The 15,675-nt window shown below is 39.8% G+C and overlaps 1 protein-coding gene across 1 annotated transcript in view; it reads right to left on the reverse strand.

Annotated features, from left to right (window-relative positions):
- The window catches only part of EFNB2 (ephrin B2), a 56,936-nt gene that overhangs the window by 22,000 nt on the left and 19,261 nt on the right, over positions 1 to 15,675 (reverse strand). The window contains exon 2 of the mRNA XM_061626621.1: positions 6,643 to 6,926. Within this exon, the coding sequence (XP_061482605.1) occupies positions 6,643 to 6,926 (284 nt within the window). The remainder of the gene's footprint in view (positions 1 to 6,642; positions 6,927 to 15,675) is intronic.

Consider the following 15,675-nt stretch of genomic DNA (forward strand, 5'->3'; position numbering starts at 1 on the left):
AAGTGGTTTCTGGGAGCAAAGTTTTCATAGGTAATGACAAAAATAAACCCCAATTTATGCATTTTAATTAGGAACTATGACTTGTTAAGTTTACAAAAAATGTGAATCAATTTAAAATATAGTATTTTCCACATGCAAAATAGTTGTGTAAGCTAAATAACAGTGAAGCAAATGTATATTGTGCAAGTCCTCCTACCATAACGATCTGAACTACTAATGAAGTCTAATGTGCTGTGATTTCTCTGCAAACTTGCACAGGAACTGTTCACTTGAAATTCCTTCAAATATGTTACTTTCAAAAGCCAGTATTATTAAGTTTGCTTTTGTCTGATGAACACCTGTACGGTTTCAGCACATGTGTCAAAGTTGAGAATGAATTTTCACACACAACTGTAGATGCACTAAAGGTGAGTCCTGCAGCACACAAAGTGTACATGCATGGAAAGGCTTCCTTGTACAGGTACAATGTTTTAGTAAGCTCGTGAACTGAGTTCAGTTCTCCTGAGGCATCTGCTTCCCAAAACTAACTACCCTGGCCTCCTCTGCAATGCCAGGAAAACAATTAAGAGAAGTTTCACTTTGAAAATTAAATTCATAGCTATAAACAATACTTTTCATTGGGAAATGTTTGGCAGCATGTCACACCGGAACTATACATCTCCCTGAACTACAGGTACTAGAATGAATTGTATAAGCACACAATCTCTGTTCTAGCCAGCTAGGTAATATGGCTTCTGATGGCTCTACCAGCAAATCTCACACTCTGTTTTTGATAGAACATGTGTTCGTTCACATGAGAAAATTTAAATAAGATTAATTATTTATAATGATCGTTTGCACAGTTGGGTGGAGGTCTCAAACTGTTGCAGCTAAGGCTCTACCCACATTATACTCTTCAAAACAATTTTGAAATGGAACCAGCTTGAAAGGATTGAAATGATGTATTTTTCCTTTTTTTCTTTTTTTTTTAACAAGCTAGGGAAGAAATGTACCCCAGACATGCATGCACACACAATATTCCAGCTCCCCATTGCCTAGGCTAAGTTAGTAAGGTCTCATTAGGCTTCTGGGCCTAGAAGAGCCAGCTCACTCACCACTCTGCTTCTTCTCAAATCCTGCCCTGGGCTAGGCTAGGCTGCTGCACAGTCTAGGCCCAAAAGGCTAGGCACACCCACCAGATGCACTTATAACACCCACCACCTACAGAGGCTGGCTGAGCACTACAGGGGAGGGGGAGATGCTGTGCAGTGCATAACAATACTTCCCTTCCTCCAATTGCAAACCCTTAGGTTTGCCAACTCCCTCCCCCATCCATCAAGATTTGTGTTCATTCACACATTTAACACCTGTATTTGCTGTGTTTGCATCCCCGTTACCTTTGTCCTGCCCCTCTCCTTGGATGACAAAACTGAATTTCTAAAAGCTCAACTGAAGTTTTAAGTTACTGCAATGCTAAAAATATGGGTGCTCCTGCATCTCACCATGGTTCCCTGTTACAGATGACACACCAGAAGCAAAAATATATTCTTGAGTCACTCATTCATCTGTTATCACTTCTATGTCCTGTGGAGCCAACATGAAATCACATCAGCCCAACTAAGGTTCATTTGCAGTTTAAGGATTAAAACCTAGCCTTCATCAACATAGCAATGAGAGAGCAAAATCATCTTAAGACGCATAATTAAATTGGAGTCTGAAGGCGTGGTTTTCATTAAACTATGGTACGTTTGAGAAATTGAATTGGCAACAGGCGTCAGTCAAAAATCATGTGACAATATCCAAATAAAGATGAACTTGTGTTTATATACATGCATACAGAATTTTCTCACAATTCTAGATGAACCTGAATCTATTATTCCAGAGCAGGAATGGGGAACCTGTGCCCCTCCAGATGCTGCTTGACTATAACTCCTTTCTTCCTTGACCACTGGCCATACTAGCAGAGTATGATGATAATGATTTATTACCCACCCTTCACCCTGAGGTCCCAGGCAGGTTACAACAATTTCAACTAAATAATTAAAAAGCAATTATGAGAGCTGAAGTCCAACAACATCTGGAGGGCCACAGGTTCCCCTCCCCTGTGTTATAAGGGGGTCTCAAAATTTAGATTATCCACCTGGCCTTCAATTAATTTTTGGAAGGCAAATCATTTAGTATGGTTTATTCCTGACTGTGTGTTAAAGGGCATGATTTGTGTTAAGCAACCTTGTGAATTCTTCAGATTTCTGTTGAAATCTTACTGTCACCAAGATTTTTCTTAGATTTTGAATTAGCCAGTCATAATCCTTGCCACATAATACAAATCCTTGACACTGACCTATCTGTATAGAAAAATCTCAACACTTTTGCAGGGTGTGTGTGGCTTTCCATAATTCTGACATCAAGTGGCATCATGTAGTCAAGAGATTTATGATATGCTGGATAAGTGGCATTTATTTATTTATTAATTATTTGATTTATATCCCACCCTTCCTCCCAGCAGGAGCCCAGGGCAGCATGCAAGTAATGAGCCATTAATTTCAATAAAAGGAATAGTAAAGAATAAGGAATCAGGGTTACTCTATTGCCTCTGCTGAAACACAGGCTTTGCCTCTCCCCAATTGTCATCTAGCACCCACCATTCCACTAGGCTACCTGAACTCTTTCTATTCTAGCTTGCTATTATAAGGACTGTAACTTTACGAACTGGTGTTTCCTCCCCCCATTGCCCCATCCCTTTTTCCTGGTGTGTCATTTCTTTTACACTGTAAGCATGATGGCAGGGACTCTCACGTTTTATGGTTTTTTGTTCTTGTTTGGCTAAAGAAGACGATAAAAATGTTTTAAACAAAATAAATAAATTACAAAAATAACCCACCACCGCTACCAGTATCTGTGTTGTGACTGAAGAGATACCCAGTTTTCAGAACCCTGTCTGGTAAAAAGTTGAGAAGGAAATGACCTCTGCTTTTTTCTCCTTGGGTCCTGATCAGCTCAGTGTACCGGTTTCCAAGCTCTCTTCCATCAGGGAACAGACATCAAAACAAGAGAAAGGGTCTTCATGACAGTAATAATTAATGAGAGAATCTATCATAAAGCTACACTAATTCTGAATTGATAAAAGAAAAGCAAAAGGTTGCTTTTATGCACAGGTCACTGAGAAATGCTTTCTACGGTTGTTTATGTCTAGATAGCTCCTCTATAATATGTCTCAAGAGATTCAGCCTACCTCTGTTTAGCTGCCCTGGGCTCCTGCTGGGAGGAAGGGCGGGATATAAATAAAATAATAAATAAATAAATAAATAAATAAATAAAAAGCAACTGATGTCTTTTTATCACCTGGAAACATACCATTGGCCAAACAGAAGTGTCAACTCACAGAAAAGGCTTGGTGAAGAGACTCTAGGAAGGTGAATTAATCTGAACAGTTTTGTGGACATCCAAGTTAAGTATTCACCTACTCAGTAAATTAACAGAGGATGGAAGGATACACCCATTTCATGAGCTCATCCTCATTTCATGATTCACCACCTTCTCTTTCTTCTTGTTTGATGACTACATCATTTTCCTCCGAAGAATGAACAAGGGATGGGAAAGCAGGAACCTCGGCTACTTTTTCCTCAGAAGCTCTCAACTTTACTTCACTTTGTCCACATTTTTGTTTCTGAATTTTATAAATAATTATTTCAGGTGTTTGTAAGACAAAAAAACTTTTTGCTTACTAATTCAGGTGGTACTTTGGATGAAACATGTCTTCATCAAAACATGAATAGTTGTTTGCCTGAGTGCAATTTGCAATTGGTTTGGGACCCTTCTTTCCTAAAGGGGAAAGGGCTGTGGCTCAAGAGGAACAGCATCTGCTTTGCATTCAGAAGTTCCCAGGTCCAATTACTGGCATCTTTGGGTAGGGCTGGGAGAGTACCCTGTTTGAAATCCTGGAGAGCTGCTGCCAGTCACAGCTGACTAGATGGACCAATGGTCTGGCTCTGTATAAGGTAGCTTCCTATGTTCCTTCCTACCTGATATTTTCCCAGACACATGCACTTAAGTGGCAAGAACAATGATGACAACCAAAATATTCAAATCCTATACTTGGTGCTACTTCTTTATAGCATATATAAGTAGGATGGTGGAGCTGAGGCACAAAGGGAACTTTTATTACGTTGATGTCCAATTTTTGTAAAGAAAAGATATGCCTCACTAAGTTACAGCTTGAGGTTTACAGTCACAGGAGTATCTGAAATCAGATCTTTAAGGCACCACCAACCAATCATGCATAGCCTTCTGTCATGATGTTGCTACTTTAATATTTTTCCCGAGGTATTTTGATAGCATTCCGAGGCACCAGGCTAAGGGACAGTGAATTCTATAACCCCTGAATAATGCTATAATCCTCCCGGAAATGTAATGTCTATTATACCTTATTGCCATAATGAAATAATTATATGAAAATGAAGAAAATGAATCCTACTTATGGATTTACTCTGAGGAATTACTGACACAGATATGACAAAGCTGACAGTCTACCATGAAGTTCTGTTTGTGTCCATAACTCTCAAGTCATAATTAAAATGGTGCCATTTATGTCACAGTTGGCCTACTGTGGAAAATTAATCCCCATAGCATTAGATAACGGAAATATTTCATCCTCAGAACCAGCTATTTGAGCACAGACAGAAGGTTTTATGTTACAGTACACTTTTTCATCAGGCCTGCTGGCAACTGTCTCTAGTTTTGGTGCTACAGTTTTCACTCAAGTAAAACAGAATTGACTGCCACTTTCCTCAGAAGTTACAGACTGCAGCATTGAGCACTTCTGCATTTATGCCTACCAAAACAACAATACAGTTTATACATAATCTTACAATCAGAAAAATTGATTTTTAAATATTCCAGATTAGTTATTTCATCAATTCTCTGATTGCTGCATGTTTTAATTACTGTACACTGACATTGCTAAAACTGTTCTGTTTTTTATTCCTAAATGAATTTACTCAAAACAAGGAGAATGCATATAACTTGGAAATAGCTATTTACTTTTACTGCTATTCCCCCCTTTTCTCATTTTTTCAGTTATTTTAAATATGGTAAGTGTTCACTGTAAATGAATATGCAATAACAGATCAGCCCTCACAAGGGGTCGTGGAAGTGCAGAGTAGCCAACAACACACTGATGCATCTGAGCCCTGTGGGTTCCCACCAGCCAGGATGGATGGAAGCTGGATGGTGGAGTTTCCCCCCTCTTTTGCTTCACGAGCTCCAGGCTGACACAGTTGAGGGGTCAAGACTGGGACCTCCTGGTGGATTTGTAGGATCCACTGGATCCAAAGCTTCTGACCCCAATCCCTGCCCTGAAATGCTGACAGTAGCTTCCTGCCTACCCGGGCAAACTTTCACGAATTCTGCTGTGTCAAAGCCTCCTCATTAGCAACACTGCTCTCCACTGGCAGAGGCTGGCAGACAAGGGAGCTACACACTGTCCTAATCTTCCCAGCCATTAACATACAGGGGCTATTAAGACTGCAACCAGGGAGGAGGAACAATTGGGAGCTTTGTCTAACTTCCATCATAGGTTCAGAAAACATGGCAACAGAGGGGGAAAATAATACATTATTATTACTGAATTACATTTTAATTGTAATACAATGCCCACCTACTTAGTAAAGTCCTGTTGAAATCAGTGAATTAACTTTCAAGTAAATGTGTTTTAATTGCATCTTTTTTTTAAAGCTACCTTGATAGAATTTACCCTGACAGGCATAGCATACATAATAAACAGAAAGGCTGTAAATTAGGTGTGGGGAACTTTTGTTCCTCCAGATTTTGCTGAACTACAATTCCCATCATCCCTTGCTATTGGCCCATGCTTGCTGGAGCTGGTGAGAGTTCAGCAATATCTGGAGGGTTAAAGGTTCCCCACACCTGCTGTAAGTCTTCAGTTTATATGAAACTTTAGAAATAGAACACCCCCAGTTTCCTCCAAGGGAATGATGTACATTAAAGACTTCACAAATGGAAATGAAAGCCACTTTTTGATGTAAAAGATCAACTTGTGAATGATCTATTAAAGTTCAAGTTACTCCAATGACATTTTAGAAGTTTCTTATTTTTTCATACAGAAATAGTACTTTACATTTTTTGACCTTTTCTCCTGCCACCCCTCTTCTGTTTGCTTAAAATTTAATTGTCTAATTCATTGGGATTAAAAATAAATGATATTATGATTAAAAATTACTGTTGTTTACTGCTCAACAATATTTCAGAGGAGCAATACTATACCATTGCAAAAATAAAGTACATGAATAATGTGTGTTTAAGGCTTTAAATATTTTAGATCAAAAGCTTGCCCTATGGAATACAGCACTGCTAATTTCTAACATTCATGGAGCTTTCCATTGGTTGGAACCAGATTAAGATGTTCATGTCTTCCATAATTGTATTATGAACATTGCTACCACAATTACACAGCCCACATCTGTGAAAATCTGGCACTTAAAAAAAAAGGTCTAGAACAGCAGGGAGGTGCTAAATAATAAGCTGTCATGAAAATACTTTAAAAGAAAACAATACCAATCCTTTAAGCTTCTTATTTGATTGAATACAATGAATACATTAAAAAACAGCAAGACAGAAGAGAAACAAAAGTCATTGTTCACTTACATATGATGTAATAATCTTTGTTTCTCTGAAATTCCAGTCCCCAGAGGTTAGGGCTGAATTCTTGAAACTTGATGGTAAACTTAACATCTTGATCAGGCTTGGCACAGTTGAGCAGAGGTGTGTTGTCCTTTTTAATAGTGCAGCTATCTGCTTGGTCTTTATCAACCATATAGACCTTATAGTACTCATACTGGCCACCAGTTTTAGAGTCCACCTTTGGGCATATAATATCCAGTTTGTCTCCTATCTTTGGGTATAGTACCAGTCCTTGTCCAGGATGGAATCTAAAAGAATCAGGGGGGAAAAGGCAAAAAAAAAAGTCACCACATCTGATAAAAGATCATTTTTTAAAAGGGTGGGGCGGGGACAGAAGCAAAAGGGATACATCTTGGAAAACTGTAAGACAATCTAGGTTGTGAACATACATTTCAGAGCTATGGACTTCCCCCCTTATCATGGCACAGTAGGTCAATGGAAATTGATGGGGCAGGGGAATGCCTTGGCACAGGCCACAAAAGCTCTATTATCCCCCACTTTAAAATTAAAAGAAATCAAGAGCAAATATGTAAACATCCTACAAAGTGAGAAGGAATTGTTCTCTGAAGTGGGAGATATCAGGTGGACAATATTAAGTGTGCTGTGGTCTAATGAAGGGGCTCATGGAAGCAAACACTCTAGAAAGCTTTACAAGTTATGTTTCTCTAAAGTCATATAGACATCATGAGGAGGTAGGTAGGAATATGTTGCTTTTCAATGATGCCACAGGCATTATGTAGGGCAGATGATGCCACTAAAGCTAAGCAGGTCTGGGTCTCATCAGTGCTTGGATGGGAGACTGTTTGGGAAGCCACCTTGACCTCTATGATGGAAGAAAGGTGGGTTATAAATTTACTGAATAATTTAGTGTTACATACAGCAGTTTCCACAACAATAGCCATTAACACAAGCAGTGGCTGGACCCTCCCAGTCTAACACATGGATACACAGGGAACCAACAATGGCAGCAGCCTCCAGGCACAAGATACACATCTGACCTCCTTTTGTCTACAATACTTCCCTCTGCGTGCTGATCCTTTAGAAGGCTTTAACTCATATCTTTCCCTCCTTTCTTTCACAAAAGGGAAAGCTTCACTGTCCCTTAAAACTATGGCAATTCTATGTAAACCATTCAAGTGTACAGTATACTCATTTTGTTACTGTCTGGTATCAAATGAACATGTGAAATATTTCGGGTTACTTATAGTTGGCAACTCATCAGTCAAGCAAGTGGCTTTATATTAATGTGGTGCCTTAAAAAAAACAAATGTTGTAAAATGAAAATAACTGCTTGGAATATTGATTTAACCACAAAATGAAGACATGCTCTTGTAAGCAACTAAGGCAACTGTAATCTCCTCCCCCGCAAGATACATGTGTTTCAATTAATGCTTGGAAACTGAACATTACAGCTATGGATACAATATCCTTCTAATACCTACAGCTGAAAGCCTCCTTTTCGTCTTTCGAAATCTTTCTTGTCAGCCATATTGCTGTAAAGACCTTCCTTACTAGAAAATGTCTCCGATGACTGAAAACAATGGCTTCCTAATGAAGTGCTCTATTCAACAACTAGCATTAAAACACCAAGCACTCTTTCTCCCTCTCATACCTACACGCACACGTGCACCCAAACATCACTCCAATTAATACTATAACAACAACAACAATAATAATACAACTCTAAATGAAGGATTCCTTTATCTTGTCCTTAAATAAATCCTCCAACTACTTAGCCCAGCTCTCCCCAACCTGGTGACCTCCCATGCTGGATGGGGCCGATGTGAGTTATAGCCTACAATATCTGGATTGCACTACATTGGGGAAGGCTGACTTAGTCTACATGTAAGATGGTGAAGGAGGTAAGAGAATCCTAGCTGCGAGTTTGTGAGCTTAAACATAGGAAACTGCCTTTTACTGACCAGATCCTTGGTCCATCTAGGTCAGTTTTGCCTACACAGACTGGCAACAGCTCTCCAGGGTTTCAGGCAGGATTCTCTTCCAGCCCTACCTGGAGATGCCTGGGATTGAACTTGGGACTTTCTGCATGGAAGGCATATGCTTTACCACTGAGCTACAGCTCTACCACTGAGCTACAGCCCTTTCCCTAAATGGATCTCAACTTGCCTAAAAGTTGATAAGATAGTGTTATGAGCATGGGGGTTGGGATGGATGATTCCTGTGGGTTCGCTTTCTAGCCTCTGATTTGGAATCCTGTGCCTTGGAATGAGGAACTCTCAGCTGGTCAAATGAGTCTTTTTTTAACCAAATAGATTGGCCAGGTAAGATAATGGGCCGATCAGTTGCCTAGCAACGGTAAATGGACCAGGGAGACCCTTTTGTCATCGAAACTCTTCAGGAGAGCATCCCCTCCACTCCTGGCAGCTAGCAGGTTGTGCTTGTAGTTTTAGTGTGTCTAGAGAATTGCTGGGGACTGGAAGGCAGGCAGAGAGAGACTAGCTCTCTGCACCATGGCATTTGGGGTGCCTCCTGCAACCCTGATGGAAAAGCTGGATATTAAACTGCTGATGCATCCTTGAGCTCAGGTTGGAATGTGTGTAGATAAGGAAACCATATTTCATAAAGACACCACAGTCTCCGCTGACCTTCTTCCCCAAAAGAAACCAAACCCTGGAGGAGGGCAGGGACCCCCGAAATCTCACCGCTCGGAGATTGGGGGAGGCGCGCAACAATACTTTAGATCAACAGTGTTTCGGCATCTTCATTCAAAAACAAGCTGACAGTGCAATCCTGTGCAGGATTACTTAAAAGTGAATCCCATTCAATTAAAAGGGGCTTACTCTCAGGTAAGCATGCTTACAATTGTGCCTGGAATGGCAGATTTGTCCAAACAAGGTTGGTACCTTTCATTCAAAAGAACATAGCCTGATAGCAAATAAATATTTTTAAATGTACTCTTTAAAAGCTACAAGAAGAAAAATGTGTGAATATTTGTTTCCTAAGTTACTTACTCTGGAGCCATTTTACTTCAAAACCTACACGCTCATCTACAAGGCTCAGACCTATGGGGAAAGACAAGGCTGTCAAGATATTTACAAGGAAATAAAGAAATAAGAAAGCTATATAAACCAAATTAAGGGGGCAGAAAGTTTAGATACTATGTGAAGGTAAGAAGGCTTCGTTGTTAGTGGCTTTAGTGAATTTTTGTGAACAGACTTTTACTACTGTACTTACAGGTTTATCTTTGTAGGTTTTTCTCTGTTTCTTCAAGTAACATATGTTATAGTGTTTTCCTATATCTTGATCGTTTCATATTTTTAATCCATTTATCTGTCTGTCCATTACCCAACTTTATTATTTCTTTGCTGTCTTGTGTTTTTTGGGGGGTATTCTTGAATGTTTTGCAAAGGCAAAATAGAAATGTTTTACAATAATCTAACAATCAATGCTTTTATTGTCTTAACTGGGATGACCACAAATTCTGATTAATCTTAAATCCAATTTTCCTGCCTTAACTGCTATATGGACTGTGGTGTTAATCTGTGAAATTTTGCATTCACAAAGCAGAAGCTACTGAATGCACTTATGTCACTATCCCTGTGTGGGCGATGTGGGCTGCATACCATCTGTAAACATTTTACATGTCCATAATCCAGTCAAGTTTTCCTGATTATACTTTGAAAGGGGTGCTTGAGGCAATAGCCCGCAAGGTAATTAAAAAACTTTGGTTCAAACAGAAACGTAACCAATATATTGGATCAAAAGTCTCCTGAATCTCATGCCTACTGCCAAACCATGTCAAGGCCATGTCTTCTAAAGAGTTCAGCTTGAAGCTGCACAGCAAGGGTAGGTTAATTATGTCTGTAGCAGTTGGGTATCTTCAAGAGCAAAGGTATGTGATGCAAAGTGCCAAATCCAAATGCAAAACCTGGAGCTATTAGCTCTCCAGCCACTTTACTGTTCACTCTCACTGCAGATTTTTATTCAAACAAGAACCCATTGAAATTAAGCAGGGCACAAACAAGCAAATGCTGTACTGTTAATCACATGCACATATATGCAAGATAAGGGGAGACAGAGAACATATTACTTTTAGGGCTGGCATACAGGACCAGATGGAGACGATGAACAAAATTGGTTTTAATCTCTCTTTGTCTGCCTTATTTGCCCTTCTTGCGGCTGCTGCAACAGAAAATATGGAGCTGCATATGGCTACTGGGATCCATTCCAGCAGCCAAGAGGCACAGCCTGATGGCACCCTTTGCCAATGCATAGCCAGCTTTTATACCAAAGTACTAGGGCAAGCAATATGAACATGAAATACACAAGCTCCAGAAACAGATGTCAAATTATTTTTATTCCTAAAAAAAAAAGCCTCCTTTTACTCCTTGTTTTTTACTCCTAAAAAGTGAGTGTGAATGGTGGCATTTTAAACTTAAAGTATTAACTCATATAAGTGAGAATTTTGATTTTTATCATTTTAAAATTTTGTCTTTTAACTAGGCCTTTTTGTCTATGCCTCCATCATTCTTTACGCTACAAGATTTAACATCATGGGATTGGATTCAGAGATAGTGGTGGGTGGTGCCAGAGTCAAAAGTGGGCAGGTCAATAAAATTGTAGTTTTATACCATAGGCTTGCTTCTGCAGACATACATGTATGTGTATGTCTACATACACACCCTTCTCTATCCTCCATTCAAGGAAGCAGGAGGCATTGTCAGAGTTGATGACACATTCCAGCCGGGCAAAAACACTCAAGGTGAGTGTGAAGCAGGGCCAGGAAGGTGTGTAGACTGGCAAGAAGCCTGAGGGCCAGGCAGAGGGGCTTAAATTTGGTCCCTAGTCTTAAGATTCCCCACCCCTGATCTAACCCACTGTAACTACATGAAAGCTTCATTGTATGCAAGTTCATATGACCCTCCTCATATGTTCAGTGAAGGTAGGAGAATGAAATCCTGGCACTTAGCCACACATACCCCTCGCTCCCAGCAGCCACACATTCAGCGTCAGCGAGAAAAAGGGGCCTTATACCAAATGTGCAGCTGTTAGGGGACACAGCCGACAGGCATGCAAACAGTGGTAGAGTGGCTGTGCTGATCCGAGGTCATTTACGTTTTGTATGATGTCATGTGTTAATTTTCTTGAGATATATAATTTTAAAATTACATTATATATAATTTTAAAAATCAAAAAGAAAAAAAAGAAGAATGGTGGAGTGGGCAGTGAGCATATTCACACTCCATGTTCATTGAATGTGTATGTAGGGAGCTCTAAGCACACCCCCTAGTTCAAAGTCCTATTTATTCTTTCAAACATTATTGTGCTTATTTGTGTATTCAATTTGATTACAGCATGTCAGGCCAAACACACTGGTAGGAGGCGGTTGTTTTAACAGCTAAACTGCATACAAATTTTCAAAGACATGCTTACCCTACTAGGCTTGTTTTTATCTATCTCTGTCATGATTTCTGGAGCTTACTGTACACAGGACTTGAATCTGCTTCTACTGGACAAGCAGAACTGCACCCCCAAAACTTGCTTCATGTGAAAATGCAGGTATCTCTTATTAACACAACAAGCATTTTTATATGTGTTAGATTTTTTTGAATTTGAACGACATGTGTGTGGTCCTTCTTTTGAGAACAGGTAAATCAATAGCACCTTGTCATGAATTTGCCTTCCCTGACTACTTTACACGTTCAGAAGACACCTCGCGAGGATCACTTGAAGATATGTTGCTTAAATATAAAAGATTCTGGATTCTAGTAAGTAGATCAGACTGATCAGGTTATAGTTGCATGGAGATCACTAGCCAAGAACAGGATCTTGCCTCTTTAAGAGGAATACCTGTCACTGACAGGGGATTACAAGGGCAATTTCTAGACGATATTACAGCCACCATTTTCGATGGCTAAAAACTCCAATAGTTAAGGCATGGATTACTCTCTTTCACAACTGAAACCCATTTCATGCTTTCCATTCTCTTCAGGGATTAAAAAATTATAAACAAAAGCCACTTGTAATTAGATATAGCTCTCATATACAATAAACATGCCTCATTTTCCTTTGCCAACCTGGAGTGAGGTATTGGAGAAACCAGAATTTGGACCTGAATCTGAATCCTTTAAATTATGAGACTTAGCTGACACTGGAGCACTCAAGAGAGACTCACTACAAATAGAAGCTGACTCTGCCATTATAGGGATTTTCATGTGGTTTGAGGGGTGAGGGTGCATGAGAAGACCTTTGTGGTGGCCCCCAGGTTGTGGAATGTCCTCCCCTCTGAGGCACGTCTTTTGATACCTGGATCTTTGGTAAGTGGATGTTCTTCCTTCTTCCTATACTGCTACTGTGGTGATTTTGTCAGTTTTGTGGTCTTTTAACTTGATGATTTTAATAGATGTGTATTGTTTTAAACTCTGATATTTACCTCAAAATTGCTCACCTCAAAAAAGATACCGTAGAGCTTGAAAAGGTTCAGAAAAGGTCAACCAAAATACTCAAGGGGATGGAACGACTCCCCTATGAGGAAAGATTGCAACATTTGAGGGTTTTAGTTTAGAGAAAAGGCAAGTAAGAAGTGCCATGGGAGAAGTGTGCAAAATAATGCATGACATGGAGAAAGTGGATAGAGAAAAACTTTTCCCCTTCTCTCATAAAACTAGAACTTGTGAACATCCAATGAAGCTGAACGTTGGAAGATTCAGGACAGACAAAAGAAAGTATTTCTTCACACAGTGCACAGTTAGACTATGGAATTCGCTCCCCCAGGAGGCAGTGATGGGCACCAGCTTGGATGGATTTAAAAAAGGATTAGACAAATTCATGGAGGAAAAGGCTATCAATGGCTACTAGCCATGATGGCTATGCTCTGCCTAGGTGGAGGCAGTATGCTCCCAAATACCAGGTGCTGCAAACCACAGGAGGAGAGAGTGCTTTTGCACTCAGTTCCTGCTTGTGGGTTTTCCATGGACAACTGGTTGGACACTGTGAGAAAAGAATGCTGGACTAGATGGGCCACTGGCCTCATCCAGCAGACTCTTCTTATGTTATGTAAACTATTCTGTGACCATTTGCTGAAGGATGGGCTACAAGTACAAATAATAAATAAAATGCTGCTTAGAATTATGAAAAGAGGACAACAAACTCCAAGGAGTGTATACAAATATTTTCAAACCGAGATTCCAGATGCATTTCAAAACTTAAAAAAGCTGTTCTTCAGGGGAACAGGTATTTAGTGCAGGAAAATGATACATTTGTTACTTCTGTTCTGAAAACCTGTTTGCCAGAAATCGTGTCGCATGATCATCCATTACTTGGGGCTTTTATCTTGTGGAAGAGTGGTGTGCACTCCACCAACTGAAGTCACATAGACAACATAATGTATGAGATAGGCAGTCCATATGGAATCTGTCTTATATGTCATATCATCTGTGTGGCAGAAAGGAGGATGAGGGCTAATATGACAACACACCAAGTTATACATGGAAGACCAAACGTGCAAAAGCAAAAGAACAACCCATGTGTATCATTTGCCACAGGAGGATGAGCGCTTCCAGGAGACTATAAATGTTTCATCTATATAAGCCTCAAAGCTATTGTTCTCTTTCTTCCAACTGACTTTTTTAAAATCCCCAACTGTTTAGGGGTACGTTGCACTTAGCCTTTTCCACGGTTTTTGGTTTCCATAGTAACTGCAGTAATTTTTTTATTGCTTTATTTAAAATACTTCATTCCAAGGCAATCTCAGAGGGGGTTACATTCAAATCAATAAAAAATATTTAAACAAAATAAATAGAACATGCTAACATGAACAGGATGAACAACTCAGTGGACTTCTCTAAATGCCTGGGCCACCTTTGTGACACACACACACAGCCAGATGCAATGCTGCCATCCAACCCGTCTCTAGCCTGCTTCCTTCTCAAGAATATTTTCACTCATGAGACTAGGACCACATTCACCTCATACATTGAGGAAAATAGGAGTCTTCTAACAACTCTCAGCACCCTTCACAAACTACCCTTCCCAAGATTCTTTGGGGGAAGCTATCACCACATCCACACCAGACATTTATTCCACTTTTAACAGTCACAACTTTCCCCCAAGAATCCTGGGAAGGGTAGTTTGTGAAGGCTGCTGAGGGTTATGATACACCCTATTCCCTTCACAGAACTCCAATTACCAGAATTCTCTGGGAAGAGGGGCTAGCTGTTTAAACCACTCTGGCCTCTGGAGCTCAGTCAGGGGAATAGGAGTCTTTTAACACTCTGCACGCTTCATAAAATACACTTCCCAGGGTTTTGGGGGAGGGGAAGCCATGACTGTTTAAAGTGGAATAAATGTCTGGTGTGGATGTGGAATAGAAGTGCACTTTCATTTGAGAATGCAGTACATTGGCTACAATGCACATTCCATGTGAAGATCTGCTCTTGATCCTATGTTAACACCATTTACATGGAAATTCAGATAAGCAGAGAGGAGCTCAAGGATACTTTTAGTATCATATGTGAAAATATCATCAGTCACTCTCCCAGTCCTCCCACAGGAGCTCGCTACAACAGGACTTTGCACTAAGACCATTTTACTATGTGAATATTACACTGCATAGAGTCTTCCAGTTAAATGAACAGGGCCTAACAGTTCATTTACATCCAAGAAGTTACAGCTGATACCTACTGTTTCGTAAACAGACCCTTATTTATTTGCTGTATGTCAGAGAAAATATATATTTTTAAAATATACTTTGCTGTACAATGTTTTGCATAACACATGAACAAAAGCTAATGCTTCATTCAGGACTTTTAACACACTGAATTTGAGTCCAGTGACCAGCACCAAATCAGTGCACTTAATGATCTTCCCACTGCAACTGTCTACTTGCTTTTTCCAAACAAAAGCGAGATATAAAATCCAGGCCCACCTGCTTTCCTTTCACATACAAACCTAAGCTGTTTTATGTTGGATATCTAGTATTTGAAAGAACACAATACAAGTTGGAACGTATGTAGGTCACATATCATTTACGGAGAA

This window comes from Rhineura floridana, chromosome 5 (genome assembly GCF_030035675.1).
Source record: "Rhineura floridana isolate rRhiFlo1 chromosome 5, rRhiFlo1.hap2, whole genome shotgun sequence".
Lineage (NCBI taxonomy): Eukaryota > Metazoa > Chordata > Lepidosauria > Squamata > Rhineuridae > Rhineura > Rhineura floridana.